At 59.4% G+C, this 14,113-nt stretch overlaps 1 protein-coding gene across 1 annotated transcript in view; it reads right to left on the reverse strand.

Annotated features, from left to right (window-relative positions):
- Positions 1–14,113, reverse strand: part of SDK2 (sidekick cell adhesion molecule 2) — a 47,118-nt gene that overhangs the window by 10,569 nt on the left and 22,436 nt on the right. Inside the window, 23 exon segments of the mRNA XM_051635188.1 lie at positions 82–232; positions 324–433; positions 504–625; positions 715–906; positions 1,056–1,154; positions 1,391–1,586; positions 2,277–2,392; positions 2,705–2,886; positions 2,975–3,084; positions 3,086–3,116; positions 3,188–3,335; positions 3,499–3,635; positions 3,725–3,901; positions 4,135–4,237; positions 4,435–4,602; positions 5,186–5,302; positions 5,504–5,698; positions 5,770–5,853; positions 5,973–6,163; positions 6,360–6,471; positions 7,420–7,553; positions 8,676–8,823; positions 9,873–9,979. Of these exon segments, the coding sequence (XP_051491148.1) occupies positions 82–232; positions 324–433; positions 504–625; positions 715–906; positions 1,056–1,154; positions 1,391–1,586; positions 2,277–2,392; positions 2,705–2,886; positions 2,975–3,084; positions 3,086–3,116; positions 3,188–3,335; positions 3,499–3,635; positions 3,725–3,901; positions 4,135–4,237; positions 4,435–4,602; positions 5,186–5,302; positions 5,504–5,698; positions 5,770–5,853; positions 5,973–6,163; positions 6,360–6,471; positions 7,420–7,553; positions 8,676–8,823; positions 9,873–9,979 (3,130 nt within the window).

Here is a 14,113-nt window from a genome sequence, read left to right on the forward strand (position 1 = left end):
CATCCCTCTCAGCTCTGCACCCTCCAACCTGTCCCATGCTCATGGGTACAGACTCCCTCAGAACCACGGTGTCCCCCTCACCATCCAGCGTAGCCACAGGCTGGTCTCACTGGCTGTCCTCAGGGTGACATTGGCAGGTGCCACATCAGGGGGTGCCTGCAGGGTCTGAATCCTCCGGGAGGGCAGGCTGGGGGGGCTGGTGCCCACGATGTTCACTTGCCGCATGCGAAAACTGAGACAGAAGAGGGGGGGAGGTCATGGCAGGGGGTGAGAGGGCACCGGTCCCCTGGGGAGGATGTCACAGCACCATCCCGGCCACTCACCTGTAGTAGGTGTAGGGCTTCAGGTTGGGCACCTCCATGGAGCGGACATCAGGCTCATTAGCGAGCTGATGGACAAGCCCCCACTCTTCAGCTTCACCACTCTGGCCCACCTGTGGGATGGGAGTGGTGTGAGCTGCCCCCCCGGCACCCCCTCACCCCTCGCCCCTCACCACCCTGTACCTGTGCCTCCACCTGCCAGCGGGAGATGGAGGTTTTGCCATCGTAGCCCGGGCGAAACTGCAGGGTGACAGAGCGGGGTCCGATGTTGGAGATGCCCAGGTTGGTGGGGGCACCAGGGAGCTCTGTGGGGAGAGGGCAGGGTGGGTGGCACTGGCTGCTGCCCCTCTGCACTGGGCACAGCCTGCCAGTGTCCCCACACCGCCGCACTCACCTGGTGGCACCCCCGAGGAGATGGTGGAGGAGGAGACCTGGCCCTGGCCCTTGGAGGTCATGGCAGCCACCTCGATGGTGTAGGTGGTGAGGGCAGTGAGGCCAGTGACACGGTACTCCAGGGTGACATTGGGCAAGTAGTGGGTCACCCGTGTGTTGGTGCGGTTGTACTCTTCCCAGGAGATCCGGTAGCCTGAAACGTGCCCCGTGCCAGCAGCACCCACCATCACCCCCCCACCCTGAGGAGCTGAGTGGTGCTGGGAGGAGATGTGGTGGGAAAGGGACCAGGGGGAGATGTGCTGGGGTTGGAGATGCAAGAGTCAGGCACCAGTGCTCCCTTACCTGTCAGGATGCCATTCTTCTCCAATGGCTCCTGCCAGCTGACCTTCAGGGATGTGTCCAGGATGTCACTGAAGCTGAGGTGTCCCACGGGGCCAGGCACTGCCCAAAGACACCCAGACTCAGCACACAGCCACCCACCCGAGGGTGGGAGCCCTCAGCACCCACAAGACCCCCACAAAGAGAAAGCACAGATGGGGCTCTCCATGGATAGAGCTTCCAAGGGCTCAGTTGTACCCCCATTCCACGTCCCCACCGGCAGCACCAGCAGGACCAAGTCCCCCATCCAGGGGCTGCTCCCACCCTCCCCGGTTGCCGCAGGTGGGTTCCCCCCGTACCATCCTGGTGGGTGCGCACCAGCTGGGGGGGGCTGCGCGGGCCGTCCCCCGGGGTGGTGAAGCACAGCACCGAGGTGAAGTACTCGGCGAATTTCCGCAGCCCCACCACGTAGCCCACGTGGACACTGTCCTGGAAGTTGGGTCGCACCGTCACCACCGTCGCCTCCTCCTCGTGCTCTGGCTCCCAGGCAATGAGCTGCGGGAAGAAGGAGCTGGGACAACAGTACCAGGTACCGGCGTCCCCACTGCGTGTGTCAGTACCACAAACACCATCCTTTGGGCAGCTCCTTATTTATTTGGAGTTGATTAAGTATCAATCAACGGGTGCAGGGAACACTTTGCTGCCGCGAGCGGCGCGTGTTTACCCGTACGAGGCAACACGGAGCTCCCAGTTTGTGATTAACTCCCATTGATAACAGCAAGTAATCACCAGCTCGCCTGCATTTAGGAGGGATGTTTGGGCATTTAACTGGTATTGTGCAAGATAGCCTATAGCAACTTAATTAAACACTAATTAGCCCCTAAAAATACTAATCAAAAACACTAAGTGGCATTTAATAAGAATGTTAAATATCCTACTGGCTCTGGTTATCTCATTCAGCGGCAATTAAATTCCTGAACTTCTTTTGAGTGGATTAAGAAACAAGTTTAATGTTTTAATTCAATTTAATTAATGTAAATTTGAATTAATTGCAATTTGGAATTAATTACAGAGCATGGGAGACTGTGAGCCCATGCAAGTGTTAAATCTCAATAAATAGTATTTTAACAGGCAGGCTGGAACCAATTAAAGAAACCAAGGGAGGAGTCGAGGCAGTTTGGGAAGGTCAGCCAAGGATTTTCCCCCCAATGAGCTGCCCTGTTTTGGGGGAGAATCGCCCCTCACCTTGTACCCCTGGTTGATGCCGTTGATGAACTGGGGGCTGGGAGGGTCCCAGGTGAAGCGGATGGTGGTGGAGTTGGTGGCCTCAGCTTGCACGTTTCCCGGGGGCACAGTGGGGACTGCCAGGAGGAAGGGATGGCTCACAGCAGCTCTGGCTTCATGAGGTCCCCTCTATCAGTCAGGCACCAGCCCCCCAGGAGCACGGGCACCCACAGCAGGGAGTACCCATGAGGGTGCCCCGAGATGTCCTTGGCTGGTCCAGCCCTGCCCTGGCTATGCAGTCCCTGATCACCCCTCCCCAGCATGTCCCAGTTGCCTTGGGACCCCCACACCCATCCTCCTGCCACCTGTCCCCACCAGCCCCCCCGCACAGCCTGTCACCTCTTGGGTCAATACCAAGGCCATTCCTGTCCCTGCCTGATCCTGCCTACCTCCCTGCAGTGTCCACTCGGTCACCTTCATGCTGTACACCCCAAGGCCAGCACTGTTGTACGCTGCCACCTCAATCTCATAGTTGGTCCAGATGATGAGGTCCTCCAAGAGCAGGTTGTTGACCTCAGCGTTGGTGATGTTCTTGAACTGGTAGCCCACGGGCAGCCCAGCCAGGCAGTATCTGGGCACAAGGGACCAACAGAGCTGCTGGTGTCCCCACCAGCACCCTGGGATGCTGAGGGGATGCCCATGCTTCTGCTGGCACCTACCGGATGATGTAGCCCTTGAGGACACCATTCTGGTGGCTCTCCGGGGGTGGCTGCCACTGGATCATGATGGACTGGTTGGTGCGTCCACTGGCAATGACATTTTGGGGGGGGTGCGGAGGGGGGCTCTTCGGGCAGGGACACCCTGCAGGGGACAAGGCAGGGGGTGAGCACCCAGGGCTGCCAACTCCCCCGGGACCCCCCAGCACACCTCACCTCTCCGTGTCCTTGCTGAACTGTCCCCTGCCCACGTCATTCACGGCACAGAGGCGGAACTGGTAGGAGCGAGCGGGGACCAAGCCCCGCACTGCCACCCAGGTCAGCTCGGGGTCCACGCTGGCCAGCAGCACGGTCCAGGGAGCATCTGTGGGGGGAGAAGGGGATGGAGGACCTGACCTGCAGGACACCCAGGTCCCCTCTCTGGCTTTTGAGTCCCGTGGTCCCCAGGCTCCTCCCAGCCCCCCAGGTGATGCCAGAGCCCAGGCTTTGCCCAATGGCAGCTGGGGAGGAGGGAGCAGCCCCTTAACTGTTCTCGGAGACCTCCACGACGTAGCGGAGCAGGGGGCTGTTGCCATCAAAGGGCTTGGCCCAGGTCAGGTTGATGGCGCGTTTCTCCAAGGGGCTGAGGGTGGCCACTGGACTCTCGGGAGCGTGGGGGAGCTGCCTGGACAGGGGGGTCAGGGAGAGGCAGGTTAGGGAGAGGGGCACAGCCCAGGATACAGGGTGCTGGTGGGGGTGAGTGGGGGGTCTCACCGGACGCGGAGGTGGGCGCTGCGTGAGTCATTGCCCCCGGCTGAGACCACCTTGCAGGTGTAGGTGCCGATGTCACCAGACCAGGTCTGGGAGATGTGGAGGGTGCCCATCTCATCCAGGCGCACCCGCGGGCTGCTCTCGGGGCTCAGCGGTGCCCCATCCTTCTCCCAGATGTACCTGTGCCGGGGGAGGGAACCCAGGAGTGCTGGCACCCTGCAGCCCCCCACAGGGAGAGGGGACCAGGGGTCCCACCGGTGCGCCGGGCTCCTCGTGCACAGGGCACCAGGTGGCACTGCAGGACCACTAGCGTGGGGTGGGGATGGTGGCACCCACCCATCTGCCTGCTCCCTCTTCAGGCAGCCTGGGGGGGTGCCCGGACCCCACAACCCTCCCAGCACCATCGCACGGACCTGACGTCCACACTGGGGTCATGGGTGACCCCACAGCTCATGATGGCTTTGGTCCCCTTGATGACACTCTGGTCCTGCGGTGGGTTGGTGATGCGTGTCCTTGCTGCAGAGGGGACAGGATGAGCCACCAGCACCCCCCAGAGGCCTGGGGGGTGGCACCGGCGGGGGACAGCCCGGGTTTGCACCCACGCAAACCAAACAGCCACGCGCCAGAGCCCATCCCTCCTGTCCCCAGGGAGCTCCATCCTGCACCATGCACGGTGGGATGCAGCAGCACAGAGCTGGGCAGGGGTCCCTTACCCCAGACAACCAGGTCAGCAGATGCCTCATCCACGCCACGGGAGTTGGTGGCCAGGCAGGTGTAGGTGCCGGCGTCGGCGAGATGTGCGGGGCTGAGGAGCAGGCTGCCCGACTCCAGCAGCGTGAAGCGCGGGAGCTGCACCGAGCCGCTGGCCAGGATCCGCTCCCCTGCGGGACACAGGGACCTCCTTCAGCTCCCAGTGGCCTGGCCAAGGCCAAGCCTGGTGGCCACAGAGCCCAGTGGCCCGCAAAGGACGCCCTGGGGCCACTTGGGCAGGGATGGGCAGGGCAGTCTTGCCCACATCCCAGTGCCCCCAGTCCATTTTATAGGATCACAGAATCATTCTGACTGGAAAGATCATCAGGTCCAACCGTAACCTCACTCTACCAACCATTAACCCAACTCTACCAAGTCCAGTGCTTAAACCAATCTCTCAGCACCACATCTACACCTCCAGGGGTGGTGATTCAACCACCTCCACAGACAGACTGTGCTAGTGTTTAATAACCCTTCCAGTGAAGAAGTCTCAACTAACCTAAACCTCCCGTTGTGCAGCTTGAGCCTATTTCCTCTTTTCCTGTTACTTATTACTAGAGAGAAGAAACCAACCCTGCCCTTGTTCCAACCTCCTCTCAGGGAGTTGTAGAGAGCAAGGTGTCCCCTCAGCCTCCTTTTCTCCAGGCTGAACACCCCCAGTTCCTTCAGCTCCCCCTCATGAGCCTTGCTCTCCAGATCTTCCTCTCCTTTTACCTTTCTGCCAGGTGATGGCCGGGCGTGGGGCCCCTGAGGTCTCGCAGTTGAGGATCACGGACATGCCATCAATCACTGTGCTGTCCTGCGGACCCCGGGTGATGTTGGGGGCAATGCCTGTGGGGTGGACAGACACACAGCCACCCCTGAAGCCCTTCCCAGGGCCCAGCCTGAAGCTGACCCATGCCAGGGGGACTCCCATCTCAGTGGAGCCTAGCCTCTGCATGGAGCCCAGCTCGGGGGGGGGCCCAGGTACATCCCACCCACTGCCCACGCAGGGCACCCAAGGGTTGGGGTATGAGGGGGGCTGGCACCTACTGGTCACAGCCAGGTACGTGGTGGTCTGCACCTCGCCGGCCGCGTTGCGGGCAAAGCACTGGAACATGCCAGTGTCATCAGGGACCAGCCTGCTGATCTGCAGGCTGCCATCAGCCAGGAGCTGGAAGCGGGACAGCTTCTCCAGGGGGATGAGAGCAGCGTCCTTGTACCAGGCCATCTCAGGAGCAGGCACACCTGCAAGGGCCAGGGCCACATCAGGGACGGGGCTGTGGTGGCAGAGGGAAGGCGGCTGGGGAGATGCTCACCCTTGGCTTGGCAGGGGATGGCCACCACCTTCTCCATCTCGGCCGTGATGTGCCTCTCTGGCTCCTTGACCAACTGCGGCGGCTCTGCAAAGGGAAGCCCAGCAACGGGCAGTAGAGCCGGGGGGTCCTCCAGACCCACTGTTCAAACCACCCTCAGCTGAGACCACCCCAACTCATTGCAGGCGTGGCTTGTGCTGCCTTACCCAGGACGGAGAGGTAGGCGCCCTCGGCCACGGCGGGCACGCTGCTGCTGCGGAGCGCGGCCTCGCACTGGTAGTAGCCGCTGTCGCTCAGCGCCGGGTGCAGGATGGTGAGGCGGCGGCTGTAGTCGCTGATACCGCTCGAGAGGGGCACCCCGTCCTTCCTCCAGGTGATGTGCAGCTTCATCAGTGGCCTGGGGGGGGCAGGAGCATGTCAAGAGCCAGCCCACCCGGAACCCGCCAAATCCCCATCTCCCTCCATCCCGCAGAACATCCTCCATCCATCCTAGGGGTGGGCCCTGCTGGGAAGGGACCTGGGGGCGCCCAGTGCTGGGGCTGGGCAATGCCAGAAAGGAGACACCCTATCCCATCTGCCCCATCACTTCTCACCTGGCATTGGCCACGCACTCCATGGTCACCTCCGAGGTCCCAGCCACCACACTGGTGTTCCTGGGTGGGACAATGATGGTAGGTGCAATGGGATCAGCTGGGCCACCCACATCTGGGGAGAAGGAGGCCAGAGAGACAGCCATCAGCACCCCATGCTCACCCTCATGGCACCCCAGGGAAGCTGATGGGGCACCCAAAGCTCCTGCTCTGCCTGGCATGCAGGTGACAAAGGTGGCAGGGACAAAAGGGCCATGGGCTCTGCTCTCCCTTGGGAAGGTCCAGCCCATCACCTTGGCATTTGGGTGCCTTCACAGCTCTCCCTGAGCCTTCTCCTCCCACAGAATCCCATGGCACCAGCCTGTCCTGCAAGCAGTGCTGGCTGGCAGGGAGGAGGGAGAAGGGGAGTATATAAAGGGAAATGATTGCAACAATAAAAAAAACCCCCGTGTAGGCGCTGAGAAGATGCGATCAGCTTGAAAGCTGCTGATAGAGCTGAATCCATAAACATGGGCTCCAGGTTGTTTATTGTGCATCAGGGCACGGGAAAAGAGATTAATGGGGCAGGAGGGGAAAGGTGACAGGCAAAGCCCTCCATGGAAAGGGATACACACCCTCCTGGAGAGCAGGAGGGGAGATGGGATGTAGACATGGGGAGGACTGATGCCTTTTTGGGGGCTGTGACCAACATGGGCCAAAAGACCCTCAGCCAGGTCCTGCAGTGTCCAAGAGGACTAGAGGGATGGGGCCACAGGGGTGTCCCCCAGGCAGTGGCTGATCAAGAGGGGAACAAGAGAAGGAGTGGGGCAAAGTGTCCCACTGCAAAGCTCCTCCTCTTGGCCAGATCCAGGCCCAGAGGCAGGGATGGAGCAGGAGGCTCTGCCCAGGGTATGACCAGTGTCTGCAGCACAGCCTCAAGTGCCTAAATAAATTTTGAGGCAGCTGAACTGTTGAGTCAGCAGAAGCCAGAGCCTCAGAAGAGATTTACTGCAAATTAAACTTGGGGGGCAGCCAAGCAGTGCAGGGGAAGAAGGGCCGGGGGGGGCAGAGCCCCCGCACTCACTGGCCACTGTCAGCGTGATGGGCTGGCTCGTCTTGTTGTCCCCGTTCTTGTCATTCACTGCCTGCACGTAGTAACGTCCCGCGTCCGGAGCCACCGTGGAGAGGATGACCAGGGTGTTCTCCAGGGTGATGGCTCTGCAGGGATCACAGAATCTTAGAGGTTGGAAGGGACCTCAGAAGATCATCCAATCCAACCCCCCTGCCAGAGCAGGGGCACCCAGGGCAGGTCATACAGGAACATGTCCAGGAGGGTTTGAATGTCTCCAGAGAAGGAGACTCCACAGCCTCTCTGGGCAGCCTGTCCCAGGGCTCCGTCACTCTCACAGTAAAGAAGTTTTTTTCTGATATTTACATGGAACCTCCTACATTCCAGTTTGCACCCACTGCCCCTTGTCCTATCACTGGACATCACTGAAAAAGCCTGGCTCTGTCCTCCTGACGCTCCCCCTTAACATATTTGTAACCATTGATGACTTTGGCCCCCAGTCTCCTCGTCTCCAAGACCAGCAGGAGATGGGGATGCAAACCCAACAGGGATACCCATATGGAGAACCAGGACCATTTTTTTCCCCACCCAGCACCCACACAGATGGACACCACCCCCAGCCTTCCTCCTGCCTGCCCCATGCTCCAGCTCCCAGACACGGGCTCAGCTTGGACACTGTCCCCAGGCAGGAGCCAGGACCATGCCAGGACCGAGCCCCCGCCCCCAGCACCAGGCAGAGCACATTGGATGGTGCAGATTAACAGGACTTTTTAATTTTTGTTGTTGTTGTTTTTAATATAGAACGATCTAATCTGCTGGAAACATTAAATGGTTTGGGGAATCTATTTTTTACCATTAAATGTGAGATAAAGGAGCTTTATCTCTTCAGTCCTGCTTTGCAAATAAAAAAGGAGACCAGTTCAATTCCTGCATAACGTGGGTTACAAATCCAATTCCCGCACGCCCGGTGCCGGGAGCTGCCGCAGCCCCGCGGGGACGCTCCGCACACACCAGGGAGCAGAGCCCGCCCCCCGCACGTGCTGAGCCCCTTTTTCCTGCTTTCTTCCCTTTTTATTTTTTAAAAACTCGTTTCCCTGATGACAAACGGAGCCATTAAGTCACCCAGCCTGTCTCCAGGTTGCAGCACGATGTGCTCAAGACGTCTCTTAAACATCCTTATTGCAGGGGCAACAGCAGCCGAGGGAAACGCAGCCCCCCCGGATGCTGAGTGATGTGGGGGGAGCCCGGGGGGCGGTGCTGGGGGTACTCACATGCGGCTGCTGGGGGAGATCTTCCGGCCATCCCGAAACCAGGTGACCTGGGGCTGGGGGAAGCTGGCGATGCGGGGGGCGCGGATGACGGCCGCCTCCCCGTGGGACACGCTCTGCTGCGTCTCGCTGTCCTCGAAGCTCCCCATGTCTGCAAAACGCGCAGGAGAACCGTGGCAGGGGCAGGGCTGGCAATGCGCCCTGGGGAGCCAGCAGGGGCCGCCAGGCTGGAGGCCATGAGGATGGGCTCCCCCAGGGGATGCAGAGGGGCTGCCTTGGGGGTCTGCTCCCCTCCTCAGCTGGCACAGGGATGAGGGTGCAGGACTTCATCCACACCAGAATCCATCCCATCACCTGCACACCAGACCAGGGACCCCTGCCCGTGTCACCCCACCAAGGTTGGGGTGCAGCTGCAGCAGGAGGGCTCAGCTCCCCAGCATCTGTCCCTGTCCCAGGAGCATCCCAGCACGACCTTGGCTCTGTGGGCAAGGTTGGGGCACCCGCTGCCTCCTTCCCACCCAGCAGTTTCCAGGCTGGAAGCATGTAGCAGTTGAGGAAAGCCAAGGGAAGCAGGGTGCATGGAGAAGGGGGGCAGGGGCTTTTTATTGGCTTTCCTTAATTGCTGTAATTAAAAACATGTAAAGAATCTTTTTTTAACGACTTTGCCATTATCATTAGTTGTTAGCACAGCTGCCTTATTAATTTCTCATTAACTTCCTGATTTGTCACTGCTCCTCAAGAAGGGGCTTAAGGGGATGGGATTGGGGGGCATCCAAGAAGAAAGGGGTGACCGAGAGGGACAAGTCCCCTGGAGCACAGAGCAAGCATCTTGGGCCTCAGCAACCTCCTGTCCAGCTTAAACTGTCCATGGTGCCTCTGCCTCGCCCCTGCACAGCTGGGGAGGAGCAGAGCTGCTCCCACACTGCCAAACATTTCACCCCTCTGGGAAGCCTGCCCCAACACAGGGCTGCAGGTTTCCCTGCCCATGGGGTGCCCCCCTGCACCCCCAACCACCACAGCCCAACCAGGCAGCAGGAGCAGCAGAGGCAGCAATGGCCACATCCTGCCAGCGCCACGTCAGGGATGCTCCAGACATGGGTGTGCTGGACACGGGCCACACAGAGCACCCCAGCCCTGTACCGAGCACCCCAGCCATTCCACAGCACCCCTGGTTTGTCCTTTGCCAGAGCTGTCACTTACAGGCCACCTGCACCTCGGTCTGGCGCTGCAGCAGGGCTCCCATGCGGTTGCGGACGATGCAGCGGTAGAAGCCGGCGTGTGTGCGGTCCAGAGAGGTGATCATGTACCTGTGGGAGAGAGGAGCCACCTCAGGGAGTGGGGGGGACACCCAAGTGACCCTCACAGTTCCCAGGAGAGGCTGCAGGTCCTACACAAGCCCCTCACTGCTGGGCAGCCATCCCTGTGCAGGCACCAGCATCTTCCCTAGGGAGCAGCTGCTGGAAGAGGCGGGGGATGAGCAGGTGTGTGCGTGTCTGTGCAGGCAGGTAGGTGTGCACACATACGAGTGTGAGGGTGACAACAGAGTGTACCCCACTGCTGCAGAGGAACTTGTGGCCTCACATGCATGGCATGAGCTGGCGGCTGCCACCAGCCCGGTGCGGTGCTGGGGTGGACAGTGACCCACCTCCGCGAGCCAGAAGGGACAAGCGGCTTCGAGCTGTCAGAAGTGGAAGCAGCTGCCAGGGACCTGGCACTGACTGTTCTGACCCCTGCGCCGACCCCCGGCAGTGGGTGGCAGAGGCACGCTGGGGGCTGCTGGTGTCATCCCACTTGTGGTCCCGCCCAGCACGGCTCTGATTAGCCAGGGCTGAGCTGCCTTATCATCCCCAGCCGCTGCTCTTATCAGCCGCCAGCAGCCGATAAGCAGATAAAGGAAATAACCACGTCTCGATTCACCCACTGCCCCCAAGCATCACTCTGGTCCCCAGGCTGGACCCCGCAGCCACCAGACCAGTCCCCAACCCCAGGAGGGATGCAGGTGCTCCTGCTCCACCACCCCTCAAAATAGGCTGGACCCCCCCTCACTGGGCTCACAGATGGGTGACCCTGAGGGGGCCAGGCAGCTGTGGCAGCACTGCCTTCCCTGACAGGGAGTGCTACGAGATAAAGCAGGAAGGGAATAAATCAACCAGCTCAACCTTCCCTGCCCAAAATCTAATCTCACATTAAAACACGCCGCAGGCTCTTTCAGCAGAGCTTTGTTTGTTCTGCTGATAACTGAGCGTAAATTAAACTTTCATAAGACACGAGGAGCACATCCCTTCTGCTGGAAAGCTCAGCAGCCCCTGTGCCCACCCTCCCCAGTGCTGGAGACACAGGGCTCCCACCTTGCCCAGTGGCACCACTGAGCCATGGTGGGCACAGCAGAGCTGGCACCAAACCCGTTGCTGACACCCACCCACATGGGTCACCTGTCCCAGCAGGAGAAGGGAAGATGCCCTTTGGGAACAAGTCCTTGAGTGTCATGGCTGGTATTTAAAAATGATCCACAGAGGCTTTAAATAAGGTATTTCGATTCCAGGGAGCTGTCAGGAACTGATGTGGACACCAGGAAAAACGGGCCTGGTCTCCTTGTGGTGTCCTCATCAATAAATCACACGCACACACCGTGACTCCTAAACACACACACACGGCGGGATGGACAGACAGACTGTGTGGGCACATGTGGTCCCCACACAGCCCCCCCTGTGCACCCTGCTGCCACATCCCCTCCAAAACCCCACCCTTGAGGCTCACACACACTCACACATGGAGCACCCACTGATGCACAGTCCTGGGGGCTGGGACACCTCCATGGGCAGAGGGAGCCTTCACCCTCCAATGGGGACACCCCTGAAGCCCCAGTTGCTATGGTCTGGTCCACACACCACTGGAGCAGCTATTTAGGGAGCCGAGCTTTTGCACACAACTAAGCGGATGAAAATAGCCCAGAGAAAGGAAATCAATTCCTGGGCACAGCCTGGCCTGCAGTCATTAACCAAACACCAGCAGAGACCGTTCTCTGCCACTCAGCTTCCACGGAGGCTCTTGCCAAGATCACTCAGATTTGGTTTCCTCCCCATGTCACACCAGGCTGCAAGGGGACACTGACTTATTGCACCCCTTGCTGGGGGATGTGCTGTGGGGTGGGAGGAGGGGTGAAGACCCCAGCCCCCTGTGCAGCCCCCCCAGTTTCACTGGCTACAAGCTGTGGCCACAGCTGCTCCTGCTTGGCCAGCAGATCCTGGCTCCTCAGCTCAGGGCTGATCCTGCCACCTGTTGCCCATGAGAACTGCCCCGGCCAGATCATTTTGCCCATCCTGGAGACACATTTTGCCCCACTCCAGCTGGGATGGAGATCCAGTCACACTCCCAGCAGAGCTCTGGCTGCTGACTCTGCTGTTTCAGGAGCTTGTTTGGGCTGTTTGCAAAGAAGGAGGTTGACAGGGCATCGTCTGTGGGGAAAAGCACTTCTGAAGCGAGAACTGACCTGTGCTCCCAAAAAAAAAGGCACTGATGGAAATGAGGGGCAGCCTCTAGGCTGGGTCAGGAGGCAGCTGTGCCACTCTCAGCCCCAGGGTCAGAAGCCCCATGCCGGGGGGCTGGGAGGGTTGCCAAAGGCTTTGGCACAAGATGAATTTGACAGACGGATGGGCTGTGTGTCGGGAATGATGTCCAGCCCATCCCTCCTCACTGTGCAACCCTGGCAAAGCACCGGCACCACGGCACGCCAGGCTGCACACACCACGTTGCTATTGTAGGGCTGCTGGGAAGCGTGGGGCTGACACTGCCGAATTATTATTAGATTGAGGGGGTGGAAAGGGGCCGGGAAAAGCATCAGCCAAAGGATTCGATCCATAAAACTGAAAGCCAGGAATCTGTGTGGCTCTTCCAATGCCGCCCAGTGACGGCAACAGCTGGATCAGATTTTTGGATATAAGCACATTGGCACAGTCCCCTTTGATTAATATCCTGTGTAACGACTAATTAATTCTAGAGGGGACGTGTATTTGAATAGTTACTGCGTGATAATGAAATGTCAAGTGAGCATTAAAACACACTTAGCAAAGGTTTAACGACTCCCAGCATCTGAGCCACGCGTCCCTGCACCCCCGCGGCGCTGGGCTGCCGCTCAATATGCTTTTAAATAACCCCCCTGGTATTTCATCAGCCCCTGTTAACTGTATTATTGGATCTCAATTAGCTCCTGATTGGGAAGGGCCCTGTTTTGAGGCACATGGCCGGAGCTGTCGCCTCTCTGCTTGCCAGGAGCGTTTTCCTTTGGTCAGGGGAATTTGGCGGGTGCCGGCAGCCCTGTAAATCCCCACCTCAATTGGCCCTGCCAGAACAATGAGCCGATTAATAATTAATACTCATGTATTATCTGCCACCTTCCCGTGGAACAGGGAGGGGAGCGAGTGCACAAGCCTCAATCCCTGTTGCAGCATCTAGAGGGCTCCAGAATGTCCCTCACCAGGAGCTTGGCCACCACCCAGCTCAGGTGGCATCTTCAGGTCTGAGGGCCCTCACCCATCTCCTTCTTGGTGGCATCCTCAGGTATGAGGTCCCTCCTCCATCTCCTTCCCAGGGCTGCCTGAGCCCACATAAAGTCCCAGCCAGAAGATCCTCTCCATCACCTTCCCCCCACGTGCCTCCTGCCAGCCCCACTGCCGGCCACCACTGCCCTGTTCTCACAGTAACCTCCCCCAGTACCCCCTCTCCAAGCCAAACAAGGCACAACAAGAGGCAGGTGCCTTGGCAGTCTGAGCACCACCAGCAAAGCCCCACCAGTGCTTCCCAGTACCTGCTGGGTGCTGCCTCACCTCCACACAGGGCAACACCAAACACAAAGCTGGCCAGGCTGCAGTCACCACCACCAGAAACTCACTGCTGGGCTCCCACGTAGCCTGGTCAACCCCCCTCCGATATTTATCAGCTCCCATTAATTATATTATTGAAGGCAATTAGCTCCCAGTGAGGAGAGGGCTGGGCTTCACACCTGGGCTGGCCAAGAGCTGCTCCAGCTAGAGCTGCTGGCAAAGGTTGGGGTCCCAGCAGGGAGCTGGGGGTGACCCCCCCCCCCCCACCCCCTGTTTGCCCCCAGGTTTGTTATTTTAAGAGGGTCCTGGCCCCACATTTTCTGTAAGCTGGGGGCAGGCATCAAACATCTGGAGTCCTCAAAAAGCCACCACACCTTGGCAGGGTGCCAAGTGTGCAGCACACCATGCATCCCTGGAGAATGCAAAGCCCAAAAAAACCCCAACCCAGTGAGCTCAAAACAGCCCCAAATCTGCCCACACAGGGCAGCTCCTGCCAACCCTCCCCACGTGTGGAAGCAGGTGGGGGTGGGTAGAAGTCACCACGTGCCATAAAACCAACCCTGGGGCTGGTGGGGTCTTGGGGGCTGCACTTTGCCCAATAAACCCAGGGCAGAGGGGGGA

Source organism: Apus apus, chromosome 17 (genome assembly GCF_020740795.1).
Source record: "Apus apus isolate bApuApu2 chromosome 17, bApuApu2.pri.cur, whole genome shotgun sequence".
Taxonomy (NCBI): domain Eukaryota; kingdom Metazoa; phylum Chordata; class Aves; order Apodiformes; family Apodidae; genus Apus; species Apus apus.